We start from the raw sequence: 19,831 nt of genomic DNA, 5'->3' as shown, positions 1-19,831 counted from the left end.
TTCCTAGGATCTTTCAAAATAAAAGCATGTCTCAGTGTTTCTACATAGTGAAAAATACTAAATCTGACTAGAAATCTGTCAGCAAAACTTAAATTGTAAAAAAATAAATGTGGAAAATTGTGGAAAAACTTCTGGTAGCTAATTTCCCAGACTTTCCTGTAACTATAAAGCAGAACGTTTTTGTTAACTTTAAAAGAAAATGTCCTTTTTAAACAACACAAAAAACTGATGATCAATTGCAAAAAACAAAACGAAACAAAATAATAATAATAATATAAAAAAAAACCCTGAATTGCGTTTGTTGGTAGTGAAAAAACAGGAACTTTTCTGAAAGTAAAACTCCAAAAAGTATGCCCTCAACATTTTCTTTTTTCTGTGTAATGGACCAGAATGAAGTCTCTGTAGGGCCATTTCTGGCCCCCGGGCCTTACGTTTGACGCCCCGCTACATGTATTACAGTTTGCAGATTACAATTAATCCACAATACCGCAACACACCCTGACAGATGACTTTTGTACTAAATAAACTAGCAGTTTAATTGTCATTCACTTGCCTGCCATCACCACGCCAGTGACAGCGATGCATTGTATTAAACAATTAGAAGTATTTATGAGTTTGCAAGCTGCACAATCAGTTATAATCTACCACTTGGCAGCTTGTTTGACACCTCTGAGTTTTCTTGTCTTTTTTTTATTTGTGAATTATTTATTTTTAACATTTTACATGCATGTACTGAGTCTCAATATTCCACTTTCTACAAATTTGCTTTTTCAGAATTCCCTGAAGTGACACATTTTTAAACATAAATGAGGAAGCTTTGAGTTTGAGGAACATATTTTTATAACTCTGCGGTCAAACTTAGAGAAGACTGCATGTTTGCATTAAATATTTGTGAACATGTGAGGGTATGCTTATTTTTTTTATTTTTTGCAGCAACCAAACCTTCTGCAAGCAATCTTGCAACATGAGGTTATGTCAGGACTCCCTTCTGACTCGTCTCAGGCTGAATGTGCCTAATGAATGTGCCCTTCTTATCATGTGCCAAACGCTACTTTCACATGCACTGCCAAGTATCGCAGAAACTGTTCCCCAGTGAGTGAGAGTCAACCGTGAGTGTATTTTACCAACGGCTGTGCTGCAGAGATGTCATGACCTGGACTAAGAGGTGCTTAAATTATTAAGAAAGTAAGATCTGAAATAATTCCGGAACGAATAAACAGACCATCATGGAAAAATCTGTAGAACGCAGTTGTGAAACAACTCTAGACAGAGGTGGAGTTAGGGAAGATAAAATTTATCTGATCTGAGAAGGTGTAATTACCAGTAACATACCTGCCGTTCAGGTCAGTGCTGCTGTATTCAAATGCAGCTACATGCTTTCTGCAAAAAATATCAAGTGAGCTGACAAAGAAAACACCTAAATAAAGATGTATATCAGACAAATATAAGGGTGTTACATATAGAAAACAAAGCTCAAAGTCGAGATGCATTTTAACATATAAGATGTTATCTTGTGTTCTTGCAACTAAACGTCTGGAGGATGGAAAAAAACAGAGCGCTGGAGATAAGCTTGTATTTATAGTTCACACGGGTGAACATTAAACTTCATCTTGATAATTTCTCTAAAAAAATGAAAGTTAAAAAAACATTTCTGTCGGTGGATAATGATTCAGGTTTGTTCCCAGACTGTGAACACCTGCTGCGTAGGTGTTTCTCAAAAACAGGTGCCTCGAAAGAAAAATAAAGACAACTGGAATCTAAATGATAAAATCAAGTCTGGCCATGTTGCAGGTAATGTGGTCACTGCAACCCTCAGCACCTGCTCAGAGTGACTCACATGAATTAGGAGTATCACAGTCCCCTTACAAGACAAACTTAAGCAGTGACCTCATGCCGCACCACTGCAGCTTGGCTTGGCGTGAACAATAAGTAGTCTGTGCCGGTCCATTCTACATTTCTCCTGAGCATGTCTGCGATCGCTGACCACAGTTTGAGTCACATCCTTTCCAGCTCTCCTGCTTGTTTACGGAGTGCTTGCACAGAGTTGCCTATGATATCATGGCGGCAGGGGTATTAAGAGGCGCACTGTTTGAAAAGATCTACAGGACCAGGGTGGAAAGAACCATCCAGAGTTAGCTACAACCACAGGTCTGATACAGGAAACCCCCTCGCCAAAGTTTTCCCTCAATTCAGCAATCCTCACTACTCTGCACGACAGGTGTTTGCATGTGACACTACGACAGCTCGCTGTGATGATATATACAAAATGACGCAAGCACACCATGGAACATTTTTCTCTAAATAGACATTTAATGGTTTAAAAGCGTGTAGGTACAGACAGAGGAAAGAAAAACAGCTGCTGGGGTGGGACGTAGGGATTTCTAATTGTTTACCATGCAACCGAACCTTACCGCATTTAATTTTTTGGGGGGGGGGAGGGAGTCAAACTGACCAACTAACAGCACAACAGCAAAGCAGGAAATCAACACTCTGGCACGTATCAATGGCATCACATGGAGAAGATGATACAAAACATGTTTGTTTTCAATTTACAGTTTGTTTCAACTAATAACACTGATCGTTAACATATAATAAAATATATACACATCGTCAACAAAAAGGAATTGTGGCAGAACAAAGCAGCTTCATACAAAAAACTTTTCAGGCTGACCGAGTGGGATGTTGACCTGTGTGTAGCTGATTACAGTAACGTTAAATTGGAAATGTAACACTTGGTTGTTTTTTTAACAAATCTGACCCACTGTGATAGATTGTGCACGACTCTTCGCTGCATCGGGTGATGTAAACACTCCTCCTGCTATACTTGACCTTCGTATCGGGAGCCACACTGAAGTGAAACAATCAATTTCGAACCTTGCCTATCTGAAGGCTCCGTCTAAGATTTGCATTGATCATAAACAAATGTAACATCAACAAATACAAAACTAAACTAAAAGGAGATACTGGCAATCCTCCGCTGTTACGACTGCCACCTGCCATTGATAGCACATTAGCGGCTCGACTCCACCCCGTCTGACTTCCACCTGCCCACTGCCGGCTGAGGCGCTGCCTACTGAGTCCGGAGCTGGTAATCTGGGAAGGAAATGAACAGGACTTAATCAAATGGGGGAAAAAAAAAAAGAAGGGGGAATCTGAGAGAAATCAAGTGGAGGCAGCTGATGCTTTCCACCCAGAATGAATGGAATATGGAGGAAATGAGATGAGGATGTTTAGCAATTACTGGCAACATTAGCAAAAAGACCAACATGTGCAACCTTGGTAATCTCAGTGTGAAGATCGGGGAAGCTCGACAAAGAAAGTTCACTTTCTCACATTTTGCAGGACGTTGCCACATTGCCTCGTGTACTACAGCGTATCCCCTTTTCATAGAACTGCATGGGTGCAAGGTCAGTTCCCACCACATTGCACTGCATTGCCTAACTGTTGCATAATACCTGCACATATGGGCACTCAGTATCTCATAACAGCACCAGTGTGAAGTGACCTACCTCCGTTTTGGGTGATGTAGCGCACCCACGGCAGGGCCTGATATCCACTCTTCTCAATGATCTTGAGGTAACGCACCTATGAGGAAGAAAAAAGAAAAAGCAGCTGATATAAATATGGTTGAAATTTAAAAAAAAAAAAAAAAAAAATATTTTATATATATATATATATATATATATATATATATATATATAGACACAAACGCACGCACACACACACACAGAGGGGTCAATAATACGGTGTTAAAGTTCTAGAGTAATGTACTATTCTAGAGTATATTCAATGAATCATTTCCTCATAAAATTATTTGAGATATTAAAAAAATACTTTTACGTTTATCATCTAACCTGCACTCGGGCATCTAACTATAATCTAACTATGGCTACCATCCCAGTATGAACCTGGTAAGGACAAGCTACAAAACAAAACAAAAATCACACCTACAGGAAACTGACAGCTGACACTTCACCTAAGATACAAGCCTGTGAACTCTACAAAGAATGATAGCACCCAGAGGAAGTGAGTGCATTGAAAAGAAGAAAAAAAAAAAAGACAAAACAACGTAAACTGCCTGCTTGATTTCTAACCGAGGTGCACCCTGGACAGGTTGCCGGTCGCAGGAGACCGACCCTGAGAGAAAGACACTCATTCACACTCGAGTTCACACCCAGTGTCAGTTCAATTCTAAGTGCTAACCGCTGCACCACCACACCGCCCTATTCTAAAGATGTGGTTTTATTTCCACCCAACATGCACTTATTGTTCCATTTGCTGTTTTTATAAAACTGCAACGTATGTTTATTTCTCGAATCTTGAGAAATAAACAGTTATTTCTCATAACAGCTGCACTACTTTGTTGCTCACTGGGCTTCTTGAAGAAGCATATTTAAGAGTTTAATGGCAAACCTAAAGGTTTCAGAAACATATATATATATAAAACATATACATGTATAATTCTTTTATTGAATGCATTTTTAAAAAAAAATGTTTTACCCACAACGATAATTGGCATTTTCTCCAACTGCTTTCTGCATAATAGCAAGTTACCAAGCACCCGTTGCCTCTCTAAGCAGCAGGTTGATAAGCGCTCAGCAGTCGAGAGATATGCTTTTAAGGCCGTGGTGAGCTGTGAGTTGTAGTAAAAGTTTTGTTGTTGATGAGGAAGCTGTAGTATGAGTCACACAGAGAAGAGGGAAGCGACTACAGAACAGCTTTCAAGGGAGACACAAAAATAATTTACATAACTGTATTTTTGTAAGTCCTGGGAGCAAAAAAAAAAGAGAAAAAAAAGGGGGAAAAAAATTCCACATCAGCACTATTGAGATACAACTTTCACAAGTCATTAACTGATATTTCACCAACCCAGTGTTACCACAGAGTTGATTTTCGAGAAGAGAGGCTAAAAATATCACTTCGTCTTCACTATATGTCCATCTTTGATTGCACACATGTTTTTTTCCCTGGACAGGTGTGGGAAATGACACTGGCACAGTGTGTGTGTAAAAGTTTTTTTAAATGCTAAAATAGTTCACTTCACTTATCTGAATAATATCACAACAACATACCACAATGCAAGCAGAATTTCATGGTAATTACATTGTAAATACTGTGTAATTGGCACATCTAACACACAAAAAAAACAATATGCGGTGTCATAATTTGCAGGGATGAGGCGCAAAGCCATCTTGAAGCTGACATGACCCCCGCTCTGGGAGACGTCACCATGTCATGTCTCTATCATGCCAGTTCCCAGCTAGGAGCCGGATATACGGCGCAGGAATTTGCGGGTCAAGTGGTGGCAGGGCTCTGGTGAGGCCTCGGTACCGGCCGCCTTGTTATTACCTTCCAGTACACAGTGAGGTCAGAGCGAGAGAGCGCCGTGGTCACCAGAGACATGACGACAAGCGCATAGACGTGGGATCACCGAGTCTGCCGGCACAGCACTTCTCCTCGAACGCTGCAGCCAAACATGCAGTCGGCCTGACCGTGGGTACGCAGTCAGCAAAACGGCACCAAAAGCCATCCTCCGCAAAATATCATTATGGCTTGTAAGATGAGAAGGGGAAAGGAGGATGTTTGTTGTATCTAGTTTGGTAAGTACAGACTGCATGTGTGGTCTGCACTTATCAGGCTTTTGGTAGAAGTTATGGCTCAGAAACCATCTGCCAGCATGTTTGGGTTCCTTCGACTTCACCTAAAGAAGCACAATTTGAAAATATTACAGCAGCTCTGCTCTCACTGCCACTCAGCCAAAGTGTGGGGTTGCTCCATTTTCTAGTTAAGTTTATAAGGTGGAGTTACGTGCATCACACACACTTCACATGTGCGCTTCCCTACACTTAGTGGTAGAGTTAAGAGGAACTTTCTCATGCTTTGATATTTACATGTGTCTAATTAAGATTCACGGCCTCTTCTCACACGTAGAGAGTGGCGTTACTGGCAGCATTTGGGTCTGAGACCCAGTCTGCCGTTGCCCTGTAATAAGGGAAAGGTTACAGGCTTGAAACAAGAGTTTGATGGGAATATGGCTCTTAATAGGTTCCCTCTAAAATAGTGGGTGCACCACGGTGTCAATGCAAACGTGGGGACGTTTCTCAAGCTTCTGGTCTCCCAATCAAAGCTCTGTACTTTGAAGACCTTTCAATCACTGATTCTAACACTTTGTTTATATGTTCTAAACATGTGCAGAGCAGTTCATTGCATTACTAAATTTAAAACAAGTCTTTATAACTTCTCAAATTCGACTACAACTTCCTTTTTCTCTCAATATTACAAATCAACCAAAGTGTAAAGTACAAAATGTTTTTTGAGTGATCATCTGAACAGTCTGATAAAACGCTGCAAGCAGCCCCACCTTGCAGGCAAACTTAATGAATCGGTTGAAGCTCAATGTGCAACCTGCAGCACTCAGCTGAAGTACGTTAGGTGTAAAAATCCCTGGGGTGCTTTGTGGCTTTCAGATTCAAACCTTTTCAGGTGGCTTCCTTCCAGGAAGTTACAAATTAAGCCGAGAAAGAAAAAAACGATCTTGACATTTGTTCACGGTGGAGTTTCATAGATAATCACGTTTTTTGAGTTGTGGTTTAGCGCTACATAGTTTTGCGAACACAATTATGTAAAACGAACATCTCAGATGCCTTTGCAGGTTTTGCAAAAAAAGAAAAACTGAATACTGCCCTGCAATTAAAAGTTTACTGATCACCATCAGCACGATCTTTTTAATTCCAGGATTATACTTGCAACATCCAACATCCACCCCATCGCTCCAATGTCTGCCACTTATCTGGATCCAGCTATCTAAGCAGAGCCAACTCTCCCCAGCCACCCAGAGAGACATAATCTCTCCAGCATGTCACGCGGTCTCCTAGCAGTTAGGGAAGCCCCTAATACTTCAACTCAGAGGCCTCCAGATGGCATACCAAGCAGATGACTGGACCACCTTAACTGGCTCCTTTCAATGTGGATGATCAGTGTTTGACTCACACTCTCTCCCAGTTATCAAAGTTTCTCGCTCCATCTCCAAGCGTGAGCACACACTACAGAGGAACCTCATTTCTGCTGTTTGTGTTTGCGATCTCATTCTTTTGGTCATTACTCAAACTTGTGGCCATACGTGAAGTTAGAAACATAAACTGATCAGTTCAGCCACATCTTTGAGCACTCTGTGCACCACAACAGTCCGTCATATCGCTTTACTCCCCACAGATCCTGGATTAATCTCCCGCTCCACTCTCTCCGCACTAGCGATCGAGACCACGACATGCTCCAGCTCCTCCGTCTGACTTTAAATGCAATAAACAAATGTAAAGAAAATAAGAGGCGGTGGATATGGACCACTTTATTCTCATCACTAGGCACAATTTCACTTCTGCAGGGTGTGTACAGATTAAAGTGATGAGAAAACACTTTTTTTCTGAGTGTGTTTCAGTCACCGAAGGTCACCAGTGTTTGAAGAAAACCACAAAAAAGAGGATTCATCTCCTACACTGATGCGCTATTCCACCGAAACAAAGAATATACAAACTGCAACTACAAATATCGTACTAAACATCACAGTTTAAATGTTGTTTGTGTGTGTGTTTTAAATAATTAATTACCATCTTACAGATGATGTCAGTTTTTATTGTAGGAAAAACACTTCATCCCATCACTGTGCAAAGCCGCCTGTGTTACTGCACTAATTCATACATTTGCTCTTATACCAGCATCTGTTCGTTTATGAGCAAACAGTAATTTAAAGGAAGGAACGAATGGGGGATTATTTCTTTCGGCTACCTAATTGCCACAGAAAACGTCAAGCATTCTTATACTGCCAAAAAGCAACCCAATTACAACTATCATGCATTTCAATTAAGTTCAGCGTCTCGTTTCCGAGTGGGCTGCATAATATCCGTAGAATTTAATAAAGTTTTATCGAGAACCATAGGAAATGTGGAGACGCTGGAAAATATGACCTTTTAGCTCTTTTAATGGGAGCCACAGAGAAAACAGTAATAAAAGTTCAGACGTAATTGAAATTGTGTTAGCAGCAGAGAGAGGAGTCTCCAGCAGTCTCAAAGAGTCAACTATAAGTTGATGACACAGCTTATTAGTAAGACTACACTTGTGGTTTTAAAGTATTTTCTGAAGAAGGACGTTTACATATGCGTCAATGCTTTGAGTTATAACTGACGCTACAGCTTTTGTGACAGCATGTCCTTGACTTACGTGTAACAAAAGACACACGCAGGGTTAATTATGTAACCGTCGTAGGTATATTACTTCCTTAATATACCTACGAGAGATTCGCCATGCCCTTCCCCACACAAGACTGTAAAAGCGATGAAACAGACACGTTCAGATGATTTCAGGTTCACGTGAAGGAGCGCATGTGTGAAGTGTCCAGACATGTACTGATGTCTGTGAAGGAATCAAGCCAGAGTGAGTAAGTGTGTTTGTGTTTGGCTGCCAGAGCTGGTTCTGGTGCAGCAGTGGCAGCAGATGAGTTCAGGTATGGATGTTCACACGCTTCACACGTGCTTTCCTTCCATCATTGTCCCACACTTCAGATTTGTAATACATTAAGTTTCGATAACCGTAAAAAAATATATATACATTTCCGCCTTCAGTTCTCAGATCCTACATGGACATACCCCACCCTCACTGGGTGAGTTCAATATTCATGTTAAAACTGAATATTAGTGAACAGGTGTTATTAGCTGCCTTCAGCTCATTTAAAAGTCACCTCAAGTGACGGCTAAGAACAACCAGACCCTGAAAAGGATAAGCGGAAGCGAATGGATGGATGGATGGATGGTACATTGTCTGATGTTGTGTTATTGGTTTTATCTGACCTGCTGTTAAATAAATACATTCAAAACCGGTTTTTAACCCGGTGACAGTTTAGATCTTTATGCTCTCTTCGTGATACAGTGGTACCTTGTTTATCGCGGGAGTTCAAACCTTCGTAGAAAAATAAGCCCAGTACTATAGAATGAAACCAAAGATCAAACCCTGTTTTCAGAACATGGGAATAAAGCAGCTGCGAGAGAATTCAACATTAATGAATCAATGGTACGGAAGTAAAGGAAGCAAGAAGAATGAGTTGAGTAACGTTTGACTTATCTGTTTTGTTTCGCTTAATGCGCCTTATAATCCGGTGCGCCTTATGGTCTGAAATATACGGTAACTTCTACCTTCCGCAGCTACCGCAGGCGTCTTTGATGGTGCAAAATGTTTCATCGACATTGTTGTGTTAGTTGGGAGAAAACTTACAAACATACAGTGCAGCACTTCAGAGTCTCACTGCTAGCGATCGCAGATTTATGTAAATTTGACAAGCTGAACGCATTCTGTACTGTATAGGAGACATGGCACGAGATTGATTGACAATAGTCTACAGCCAATCAGGACGCAGAAAACAATGTGCTGTAAAAAGGCGAAACCGCGTTATAGTGAGGGACCACTGTATATGCCAATGACTAATGTACAGAATGACAGTCATAATGAAATGTTGAGGAAAGAGAAACGGACAGCCTGACAAACAACCTGAAAACAGCATAAAATAAGCAAAATGTGTGTGTGTGTTTTCTTTTCCTAAGACAGTTAGGCAGTGGCATTGATGTCTGGCCCAACATTCTTTAAAAAACAGCTTTTACAATGTCAAGTTTAAACATCTGACCCCTAAGAGTATCCCTAAGGATATTTCAGGAGCTCTTGCTTTAGATAAAAAGTACAACGCTAAATTACCTGTGGCTGGTGTAAAACTGAGGTATAATTGTGCAAATGTACCTGCGGAAACACTGTTATTTTCATTGGAGGCCATAATATGATATTTTCAAATGAAGTTTGTCAAGTCGCCATTGTTTCCTCACATCAAGACATGGGAAAACGCTACACATATAATCACAGGACAACTGTGATTATACAGTATGAGCAGAGTGCATGTGTGTAAGTCTGCGGCGAGCAAGAGATTTCATTTAAACATGGAGCAGAAATGAAGCCTAAACATTAGCTTCTGTCTCAGTTTCAGGTCAAAGGCAATCAAAATCCAATGAATCTACTCACCTGCTAACAAGACTGACATTTTATATCATTGTGATTAACAGAAAAGCAGAGGGCCAAGTTCAACTTGATGAGCAGTTGCCGTCTGGTTGGCTCAATGCTAGAAATTTCTTAACCACACAGGGAAGCTGACTGTTTAGCAGTGCTCCCTTACTGCCCCCTCTGGCTAAAAACAGGACCGACATGGATTGTTTGAATTCCAGCTGTGGAAACGGGGACAGCTGTGTGATGTTGCTACATACCAAGAATTCTAAACCCAAAATAATAATCAAAACCGCAGGTGTAAATAAGCAGCATTTAGTTCAGCATGCTTACAGACAGTATGTCACAAAGGGATGATGAATACATTTTTACTGTATGAACAGAGACAGTGTTTGTTTTTTGTTTAACAGCTTGTTGTTTGCTTAGGGTTGACAAGTTATTTGAGAAACCGCCGCTCGACGGAGATCATACCTGGATGCCTGAGGTAGTGAAGTATGGGATCTCAAACTTGACACTGATTGGTGGTTTCCCCTCCTTATCTTCAGCCTCTACGCTCGGGAGGCCGAAGTGGGCTCGCATCAAATACTCCTTTCCACCCTGTGAGAAGTTGCAACACAAGCTCTTTAATAAAAGACGAAAACAAACTATAAATCTACTGTGTTTCAGCTTGTAAAAGGAAAACCAGATTGTATAAAGGCCCACAGCTGCTCTGCGTTGTTTCAGAGAAGTATAATTACAATCTGCATGTTTTTATTAACAATAAAAACCAGAATTGTGTAGCTTTATAACATAAGCAAACTACCATCCAAAAGCCTAGGGTAATATTACACAATTTCTGCAACCGTATGTATGAAGCTCGTGAATCACAGTTTCTGCTCACAGGGAAAGACTTGATTGACCAGACGATCTCACTGTTCTCAGGCACCCACTTCACACTGCCCACTGTGGTCTTGAATTTGGGTGAGTCAGCGTCCGTTGGCACGGGAATGTGAATCTCTACGTTGTTGGCTGTGGAACGCCTCTTGAACTGACTCTTTGCCTAAGAACCAAAACAAGCAGGTCAAGTCTAACACGCTGCTCTGCCTAAACAGGGTATTAAAACAGGGCTTAATTTAATGCGCATTTAAAACCTTAATAGTCAGAGTTACCACGCATGACAACATGATACAGTACATAAGCAGCCTGATCATAATTGCTGTATGCTTTGCCTGACTGAACATATAGAAGCTTAAGCCAGGCTGAGCTCCAATCATTTGTAACTCCACTTAAATTTTTCTTTAAATCTGACAGCAATAATAGTTCAGCTACACATGACGCGGGCAACTAAATGTACCCACTGAAAAAGCTTCCAACCTTAATCATGTACTCAATCCGACTGTGAGAGTGCTTCTCGATAACAGACTCAATCCAGATCAGGGGCTTCACCTGAAACAGAAAAACCACATCGATTTTAAGTGCACAAATGTCGAACGCACCACTTTAAATAACACATGACTTAGTCGCCACCCAGAGGGCAGCAGGTGTTACTACAGCAACCGAATATAAGTCATTTTGAGACTAGCTTGTACATTTATTTTGTTTCTACAGCAACCAGCATAAGATACTCATATACTCATGCTGCAGTGGTGTCGGCTGTATTGTGTGAAATCTTGTAAAGGAAAATTAGGGAGAAACAGAGATTGCTCAAAACTTTGGAGTGACTTTGCAATCTGCGTTATTATGTAACTGCTTCTTGGTATATCCTTTTAAAATAGACGGTTACATCATCAAGTTACAAGAGACTGAACTTTAATCTTGTTTGATCAACTTTAATGTTTCCTTTGTATTTTTGTACCTTACGATATAAAGCGCTTTCGAGGCAACTGTTGTTGTGATTTGGCTCTATATAAATAATCTTTATTTATGAACTATGCCCAGCAAGCACAGATCTGGATTTAAAATGAACAGGTTTGTATTTTTTGTCCACACGCAGACAGCCTTCGTGCTTAATCTGACGCACAGGTTATGGTATAGAAGCAGGTATAATATGGAAAAACCAAAGTATAAAAGAAACCATCCTTCAAACAGTTTTTACACGTATACGGTAAAGGGCTTAAAAGGCATAAAATAAAATACAGACAATTTAAAAAGTATTAAGAAGCTTAGCTGAGTAATATAACCAAGAAAAATTGCTTCTTAGATTAACAATTTCAGTTCTGCGCGCTGCAGCTCCTTGTTAACTAAAACTGAAAGACTTCTGCTCAACTATACCACTTCCTTTCCGGCACGCTTACTGGTAAAACTGTTGTGAAACACTTATAGAAACCATGAACCGAGTCCAAACTGGCAGAACATTGTAAGTCTGCCTATAGATTACCATTTGACTCAACAAATGCAATTTATCAGTTCCTTTCATCGAAAAAAGTTTGTCATTTTAAACGTTTTTTGAGAGTAGAGGATGATGGTTGAGCTCTTATCTGCTCACTTTTTGTTTTTTGAGAGTGTTTTTTTCCCCTTCAGAAAAAAAGCACAGTTAAACACTATTCATAACACACGCCTATGTGTGACAACCACAGACCAAGTACTAAACCGTGTGGTTGTGTTTCACCTGTTTTCTTCTGTGGTTATCACAAACATTGATGAACAGATGAGGTACTAGTCTAAGCTGCTGGCTCATGAATACAGGCGTATTTACCCCATATGTGTATTTGTACAGGTATATAATGACTTTAATATATTCCCTTTGGGGTTTTTTTTTCTTTTCTTTTTTTTTTCCTTTCTTTCTTTTTTGTTTGCTTTGTTATGTTTTATGCTTTTCTTGATAATGAATAAAACTGTTTAAAGAGAAAAACATTGATGAACAGATGAGGTACTAGTCTAAGCTGCTGGCTCATGAATACAGGCGTATTTCTGTATACAAATAATTCTGCAACAAACCCCCCACCGTCGCTACCACCCCGAAACAGCCTTCTCCCAAAGGAGTTCTATTCAAAATATTTTTAACCTGTTTTTTTATATTAGTTCTGGTTCAAATTCACTTTACTTAAAATATCTATTTTAATCAAACCAGAAATAACAGAAAAACGCAAAGACTCGCATAACATAAAGTATATGGGAAAATAAAGCAACACTTACTTAACTATAAGCAGACCAATTGAGTAGTTGCCCCCTACAGGCCCATTTTGAAAGGAAAAGCCCAACATAAAACATTTTGAAATGGGTTTTTTTTGTCCCCCAAAAAGAAGCAAGCAAACACTTTATCTTCTTGGTAATTAAAAACACTCACTAAGGTGACATTAGGAGGCTTTATAGCAGAGGTTCTCATACATTTTCTGGAAAGCTTCCACTTCAGATGCAGAAAATGCTCCTTAATTTCTATCAAGCTGAATTTCAGTGCAATAATCGTCACAAAGCAGCATCAGCAGTAACAGTTTTTAGTTTACATAGAATCAAAAATCTGTTCATTCAAATTTAGTTTCACTACTTGGTCACCCACACTCCACCTGCAGTGCCTCTACTGCCCACCTGTAGGGCCTGCCCCACGGTTTATGAACCACTGCTTTAAAGAGTAAATGTAATTTGATTATTTCCACAAGTGGCTTCAGCTTAAATGATGAGATCAGATTTCAGTAGTGAATTCTATGCACGACCTCATTTGATTTGAAGCAGTAAGCAGATCCGCATGTTCACGTGTACACAGTCTTCATTCCAATCAGATTATCTGTCTGGATTCCTTTAATATACGCCCAGTTCTTTCACTGTTACAGCACTATGTATGTATGTTCACTGCATGTCCGTTTGCAGGTGTGTCAGACCCTTTCGGAGCCTTCCTCTGGTTTGGACTCTAACTACTCGACTTGTTCAGCCACATATTACTCACGTGAGTGTTGAGGCGGTAGGACATGAGCTCAAACTCTCCGTCGGGAGGAATGAAGGAGATGGTGCGGTCGTTCTCAAAGCGAGACAGACGGACACACTGGTGAAACTTGACATCCTCCAGCTCTACTGATTTACTCTTCCCTCCTGCAAATACAAGCATCAGAGGCGATTTAACGCGATTAACCAAATTAGCACGAATCAGGCACAGACTAAATAGTTGTTCTAAATAAAATGCGATTTTCCACATGGTACGGCAGGCTGTCAACCAATCAGAATCTCAGTGGCTTGGCTCAGTTCCTTCTGTCAATGTGTCAAAGTATCCTTGTGCAAGATACCGAACCCCGAGTTCCCTCCGATGCATCCATCAAAATGTGAGCGTGTGTGAACGTTAGATAAAAGCGCTTAGGTAAAGATACAAGAACTATGTGTGCTTAAATGACAGAAAAGCACTGTCATCTGGTTATTTTTACATCTATTATTACATCAACTATTCATTTATTGCTCGAAAGCTTCAATGCTTTTTTTTTCTTAGCAGCAAAGAAACAACTCACGTCCAGTGTTTTCAAACAGAACTTTGTCGTTCAGTCCGAGCCGTAGCTCGGGCATTCCAGAAAGGAAGACGCGCATCTTTATGGAACCAACAATCTCGCTACGGAGAACATTGCCGTTGGCACTAACCTGAAAGACAGTCAATGAGTAAAGAGGAACAGATGAAAGCACATATTAGCGATCAAAGACTGTACACACAAAACAGCAAGCTGGACAGTCGGAATGCGCTGTGACGCACCGGGAGAGGAAGTTTACAAACACTCTGACCGGCATTCCTTATGCAACTCGGGCCTTCTAAAACAAGTTCCTACCAGGAGGTTCACTGACTCAATGACGTCCAGGAAGACCTCATTTTTCCTGTACTTGATACCCTCTGACCTCCAGGAGACAGCGTTGGTGACTGTGGCGGGGGGTCGCGGGGCTCCAGTGTCTAGCTTGTGGCCCTCCTGAGTTATGTATCTGAGAGACAAAAAAATGTAAACAGGAGAAAAACCTGAGAAAAGGGGAAATTAACTGTCTGAGATGGCGAGTTCCCAGAAAACATCAAAGAAGAACAGAGATTGTTGATTTTATGAGGGAGGATTGTCTGACTTATTACTGTACTCATGTGGGGGAAATCCAGAGTTGGTTTGCTGCACGTCTACATCACTCACTTTTGAAAGACTAAACGGTCATTTACAGTCGTTTATGGTGATGACAGTAAGATCTTTTTGACTTGTAGGTATGCAGAAATGACGGGATAATACCACAAGGGAAAGCGCAAACTGTAAAAATCGGACATAAATAAATAAAACAATCAAATATGCTTTTTAGCACAGTGATTTGCACTGATTGAAAACCTGAGAAAATGTCATCGGGAAATTAGCAGTTAAAGCAGTAATGATTACAAATGACAGGAATTTGGCTGCATTCAGCCGCAGGTAAAACGATCTCTGTTTAAGATCTACTGTTTTTTCCACTGAGATTAGATGCACTTTATTGTTTGAGTGATTACAGTGTTTTTTTATTCAGGAAACTTCGGGGCTGTTGGTTTTTTTGTACTACGAAGGTCAATCACTTCTTAACAGGTTACGTAGCCAGGGTAACTTGTGCTGCGAACCAAACCTGCCCCAAAACAGGTTATGTCTGAGATTAAAGACCAACCTGAGAAATCCTCACCTACTGACCAAGCCGGTCTCTGGAAATTAGCGTCAGCATTCCTTAAAGACCCCTTATATTTCTGTGCACGTATAGTAGGAGCATCAAAAGTATTTTTTTTTCCTTACATGCCATTTTATTCCTTGATTTTTTTCCCCTATGATCCTAAAACTTGATACCCATTTGTAGGCATACGTAGGTTTAAGGCTATGTTTGAATTTCATTTTTGATTTTATTCACTGCTCGTTCTCAGCCAGCAGCTGAAAGGATAAAACTGTCTGTTAAACATTAATTTAATGAAATACTCAATTATAATCCACCAGATTCTCCTGCGTCATAATGACAAACATCCAGCTTTCAAATAGGATCAACTTTATTTATAAAGCAAATCTTGACCAAAGCGCTTAAAGGGCTCTAACATTCGCACGGTGCTTTTAATACTAATCTACTGTACAGTGGTTTTCCTCTCACACACACACACACACACACACACACCCACGGCTCTCGCTCAGTTAGCTTTGTAATAGCCTGCCGACGTGTCTGCAGCAGCTGTGTTACTTTCAGTCTGTATCATGTGCTTAACGTCTTTGCATTTTTCCCATAGTTACGCTTTATCTACCGTTACAGATTCCTCAGCCTCTCGTCACATGCTTCCAATAACGCCCGATTCATGTCAACACATAGGGGAAAGTCTGGCTTACTGAGCAAGTTGATAACTGGCTTCACATGACTGCTTATCACGATTGCTAATGTTATGGTAAGTGAATCCAGATAAGGAAGAGATAGCCTGGCTTTGTTGAACTCATTGTGTTTGAGGCCCAGTTGTTTATCAGCAACAGCTGTCTTAGTATGGTTAGCTCAAAAAGCACCCTAAAGTTAATTTCCAATAATCTTGTCGTTTATTCAGGCAGCACAGTGATTCAGCGATTAGCGCTGGTTCAGGCTCAGCTGGGCGCATTCTGTGTATGTTTTCTCTGAGTGCTCCAGAGACGTGCGGTATGATCTGGACAGGTCACCAGTCCATCACAGAGACATCCAACCATTCAAACTTACATTGACACCTTAAAGCCAATTCAGAATCACCAGTTAACCTAACAAGTTAACAACCTAACAAGTTAACAACCTAACCTATGTCTTTTGGACTGTGGGAGGAAGGCTCCACACACGAGCCAGTCAGCAGGTGAACTGAAACCCAGAGCCTTCTTCTTAAACTGAAATAAACTGGTTTCAAAAACATTTTATTTTTGATTAACTTTGCAGCTGTACAGATGTCAGACCTACACTGTAAAGTGCAGCATTATATCATGGAGATTATTTTGTCTTTTATTACAAGCCCAATTCTAAAAGTTGGGATGCTGTGTAAAATATAAAACCCCCCAGAATGCAGCGATCTGCAAATCTCATAAACCCACATTTTATTCACAACACAACGTAGAAAACACACCAAAGGTTTAGCTCTGAGTGAATTTGATGGCAGCAATAAGTCGAAAAATAAAGTTGGGATGAGGCAACAAAAGAGTGGGAATTAAGTGGCACTAAAAAGAAACGTCTGAAGGAAAATTTTGCAACTAATGAGGTTAACCGGCTACATGATCAGGTATTAAAAGAACATCATAAAAACACAGAGCTTGTCTGACATCATCAAACTCAAAATTTTAATTTCAACCTTTTTTTTCTTAAGATTTTCACAGATTAAACATTTGGTAAGAACCCAGATTTTCCTGTGAATAAAATCTGGGTTCATGAGATTTGAAAAAAAATCACTTTTTACTATCTTGTTTACATTTTACACAACATTTCAACTTTTGGTTAGCCCTCCCAATTGTAGGATTCAGGGGTATCAATCAATACTGGTATCAATGAAAGACTATTAATAAGTTTTCAGTCTTGGATGAGTACCTCAACCTGCTCTGTATACCTCATTGAAAACAGACTAGGTTCACGTTTAGAGAGTCTGCCATGTTGTATGGTTTCTAAAGAACTTTTTCGTAGCCACCACAACCTCTCCTACACACATTTAAAGGGTGAGCCCAAGGGTATTCATATGGTTGCGATCTGCAGTTTCACCACTAGATGGCAGTAATTTGCTTCTTATAACTGTTACAGTATGCTAGGAGCCCCATGACTTTGCTTATATATGTTTTAGTTATGAATAACTAAAATGTTATTTTACACATTTGAGTTTCTTTGGTGTAAGAATAAAAATGGACCCATGACCCTGAAAATCCAGCACTTATGAACCCTCATGTTACCTGCAGTGAGACAGCAGCTAAGAGGATACTCACTCTTGGAGAATTTTGCTGTCAGTGGTCTGAGGATAGCCAAAGTCCATCAGCTCATCCATGAGCTCATATATGATAACAAAGTTGTCTCTAATGCTCTCCTCCTCTAATTCTTTGAAATACTCTGAAAAAACCTAAAACAACACAAATAAACACGTTGCACTTGTAGCAAAAGTATATGCATGTGTTATTGTTATTAACTAAAAGCTGGTGAATAATTAAATCATACCTGAACAATTTTGTACAAGAAAGAGAAAACCAGGGAGACGCTGGCATTTTTTTTGGATGTTGCAACCACTGATGTGGCGTGTGTTAAGAAGTGTAACTACAGGACAGAGAGTAAGTACAACACATGCACACCGTAAATGTTGATGTGTTTTGAGGATTAATAAGGATACAGTAGAGATTATTGTGTTTGATCCACATGAAACGGACGCCGCCATGAGCCAGAATTGGTGATAGCGTGCCCTCTTCCTCTTTGTCCATCAGAAGGGTCATGAAGTGCTCAATCTCTGACATATCCACATCTCCCCGATAATTTCGGCACACCAAGACCTGAAAGAGAAAAACAGCACATGTGCAGCTTTCATTAATATCAGTAAGTCACTGTATTTTCACATTAAAGCTCAAAACATGCGTTGCTGCCCAAAAAAGAAAAGAAAAGGCATGAGTATATTCACTGTATCTCAGAATGTATGTAAAGCCAGGGCAGTATATAGCAACAATATCATCATAACAACAGATATTTACATCTCCATATGTGCAGGCAATCTCCTTCACACCAAACACTTAAAGTTTTTTTTTATTTAAAAGGGATTCACGTGTTATTATTACACCTGCAAGGCTAAAGCAGAGACGTGGGTGGAAACTAAATACAGGTAAACCTGATACCTTAGGAATTTTTCATGCCCTTTATGTCTTTTCCACTTTTCCATTGATTTAGTCGGATTCAAAACCGACTGTTCGTGTAAATCACAAAGCATCATCACAAGCCCCCGGGCTGTAAATTCAGTGTACAACTCCCTGCTGCTAACAGCTGGTCCCCTGGCTGTTAGTCATCGGGTTACATTTTTATTCAACGCTATCGCCTGACATCACTCCAGGTGACACCTGTCATATAAATTGAAAATTGCTGACTTTCGTTACAAGGTAAACCCTCTAAATTGCAGTGTGAACCGTTGAAGATACGCTAGCTGCTCGCTGCAGACTGAGCCGCATTATAATCTGTCAAGCAAGAATGTGCTAGCTAGGCTAACCTTAGCTTAGCATCGCCCCTCCACTGTTACTTTACCTTTCCCTTCAAATCCAAGACGTACACGGCGCTCGCAGACATCTTGAACTTATTTACACGAGCCCAGCTAAGCTCGTTATCAGTTGATAATGTTGGCGAAAACTAGTTCAGTGCTAAAAATCAAAGAACAGACTTCCATTCATAATACTGAAAAGAAGAACACAACCCTTCCCCTTTTCTTAACACTCTACATTCGCAAGGAGCGCCCCCTGTGGAATAGGAGGGAGCACTACAAGTCTCTGGCATCCTTTTTTTTTTAAAACAAAAAACATTTTATGGTTAAGTCAGTAAGACAGGAACTTAATTTAGATCATTATTAAATAATCTATATGGTAACAACAACAACAACAATAATAAAATTATAAAATAATAATAATAATAATAATAATGACCTTTAAAAACAGGGCTTATGCTTAATTATCTCACCCTTTTAAAATAATTATTAGTCTTTGAGGTAACCAAACAGCCTGCATATAAGCTGGAGTCATGATGGAGTGTAAACCAGTCTGGTGTGTAATCATGCCACTGATCATGCCACCTACTGTCATTGTTGTCATGTTCACATCCATGATAGAAACTGCTGCTCATGTCTTATCTCACTTTTGCTGACATGCTGTGAGATTCTTGATAGAATCTGAGAACACAACAAAAAGATCCGGAAGATTGAAACTGGCAAAGATGG

General features: G+C 40.1%; 1 protein-coding gene across 2 annotated transcripts; it reads right to left on the bottom strand.

The window, feature by feature from the left end:
* Window positions 1–2,288: 2,288 nt before the first annotated feature.
* On the bottom strand, window positions 2,289–19,338 carry ap1m1 (adaptor related protein complex 1 subunit mu 1). Of its 2 annotated transcripts, XM_086271557.1 has the most exons (12): window positions 19,150–19,338; window positions 18,257–18,413; window positions 18,088–18,155; window positions 17,862–17,992; window positions 14,751–14,898; window positions 14,442–14,568; window positions 13,892–14,034; window positions 11,386–11,457; window positions 10,913–11,071; window positions 10,504–10,629; window positions 3,510–3,585; window positions 2,289–3,093 (listed from the first exon to the last, which is right to left on the bottom strand). In XM_086271557.1, the coding sequence occupies exons 1-12, from the start codon at window positions 19,189–19,191 to the stop codon at window positions 3,071–3,073; spliced, it is 1,272 nt and encodes a 423-aa protein (XP_086127683.1). In that variant the 5' UTR covers window positions 19,192–19,338; the 3' UTR covers window positions 2,289–3,070. The 2 variants fall into 2 exon arrangements, with proteins under 2 accessions (XP_086127683.1, XP_086127684.1); XM_086271558.1 differs by lacking the exon at window positions 19,150–19,338 and having other exon boundaries at window positions 17,862–17,991; window positions 18,086–18,155; window positions 18,257–18,311.
* Window positions 19,339–19,831: the final 493 nt, after the last annotated feature.

This window comes from Aulonocara sp. 'chitande type north' Nkhata Bay, linkage group LG18, assembly GCF_057382095.1.
Source record: "Aulonocara sp. 'chitande type north' Nkhata Bay isolate Kocher_YH1m ecotype deep benthic linkage group LG18, A_spYH_male_GT1.1, whole genome shotgun sequence".
NCBI classification, from domain to species: Eukaryota; Metazoa; Chordata; class Actinopteri; order Cichliformes; family Cichlidae; genus Aulonocara; species Aulonocara sp. 'chitande type north' Nkhata Bay.
This window is presented reverse-complemented; position numbering and strand designations above follow the sequence as displayed.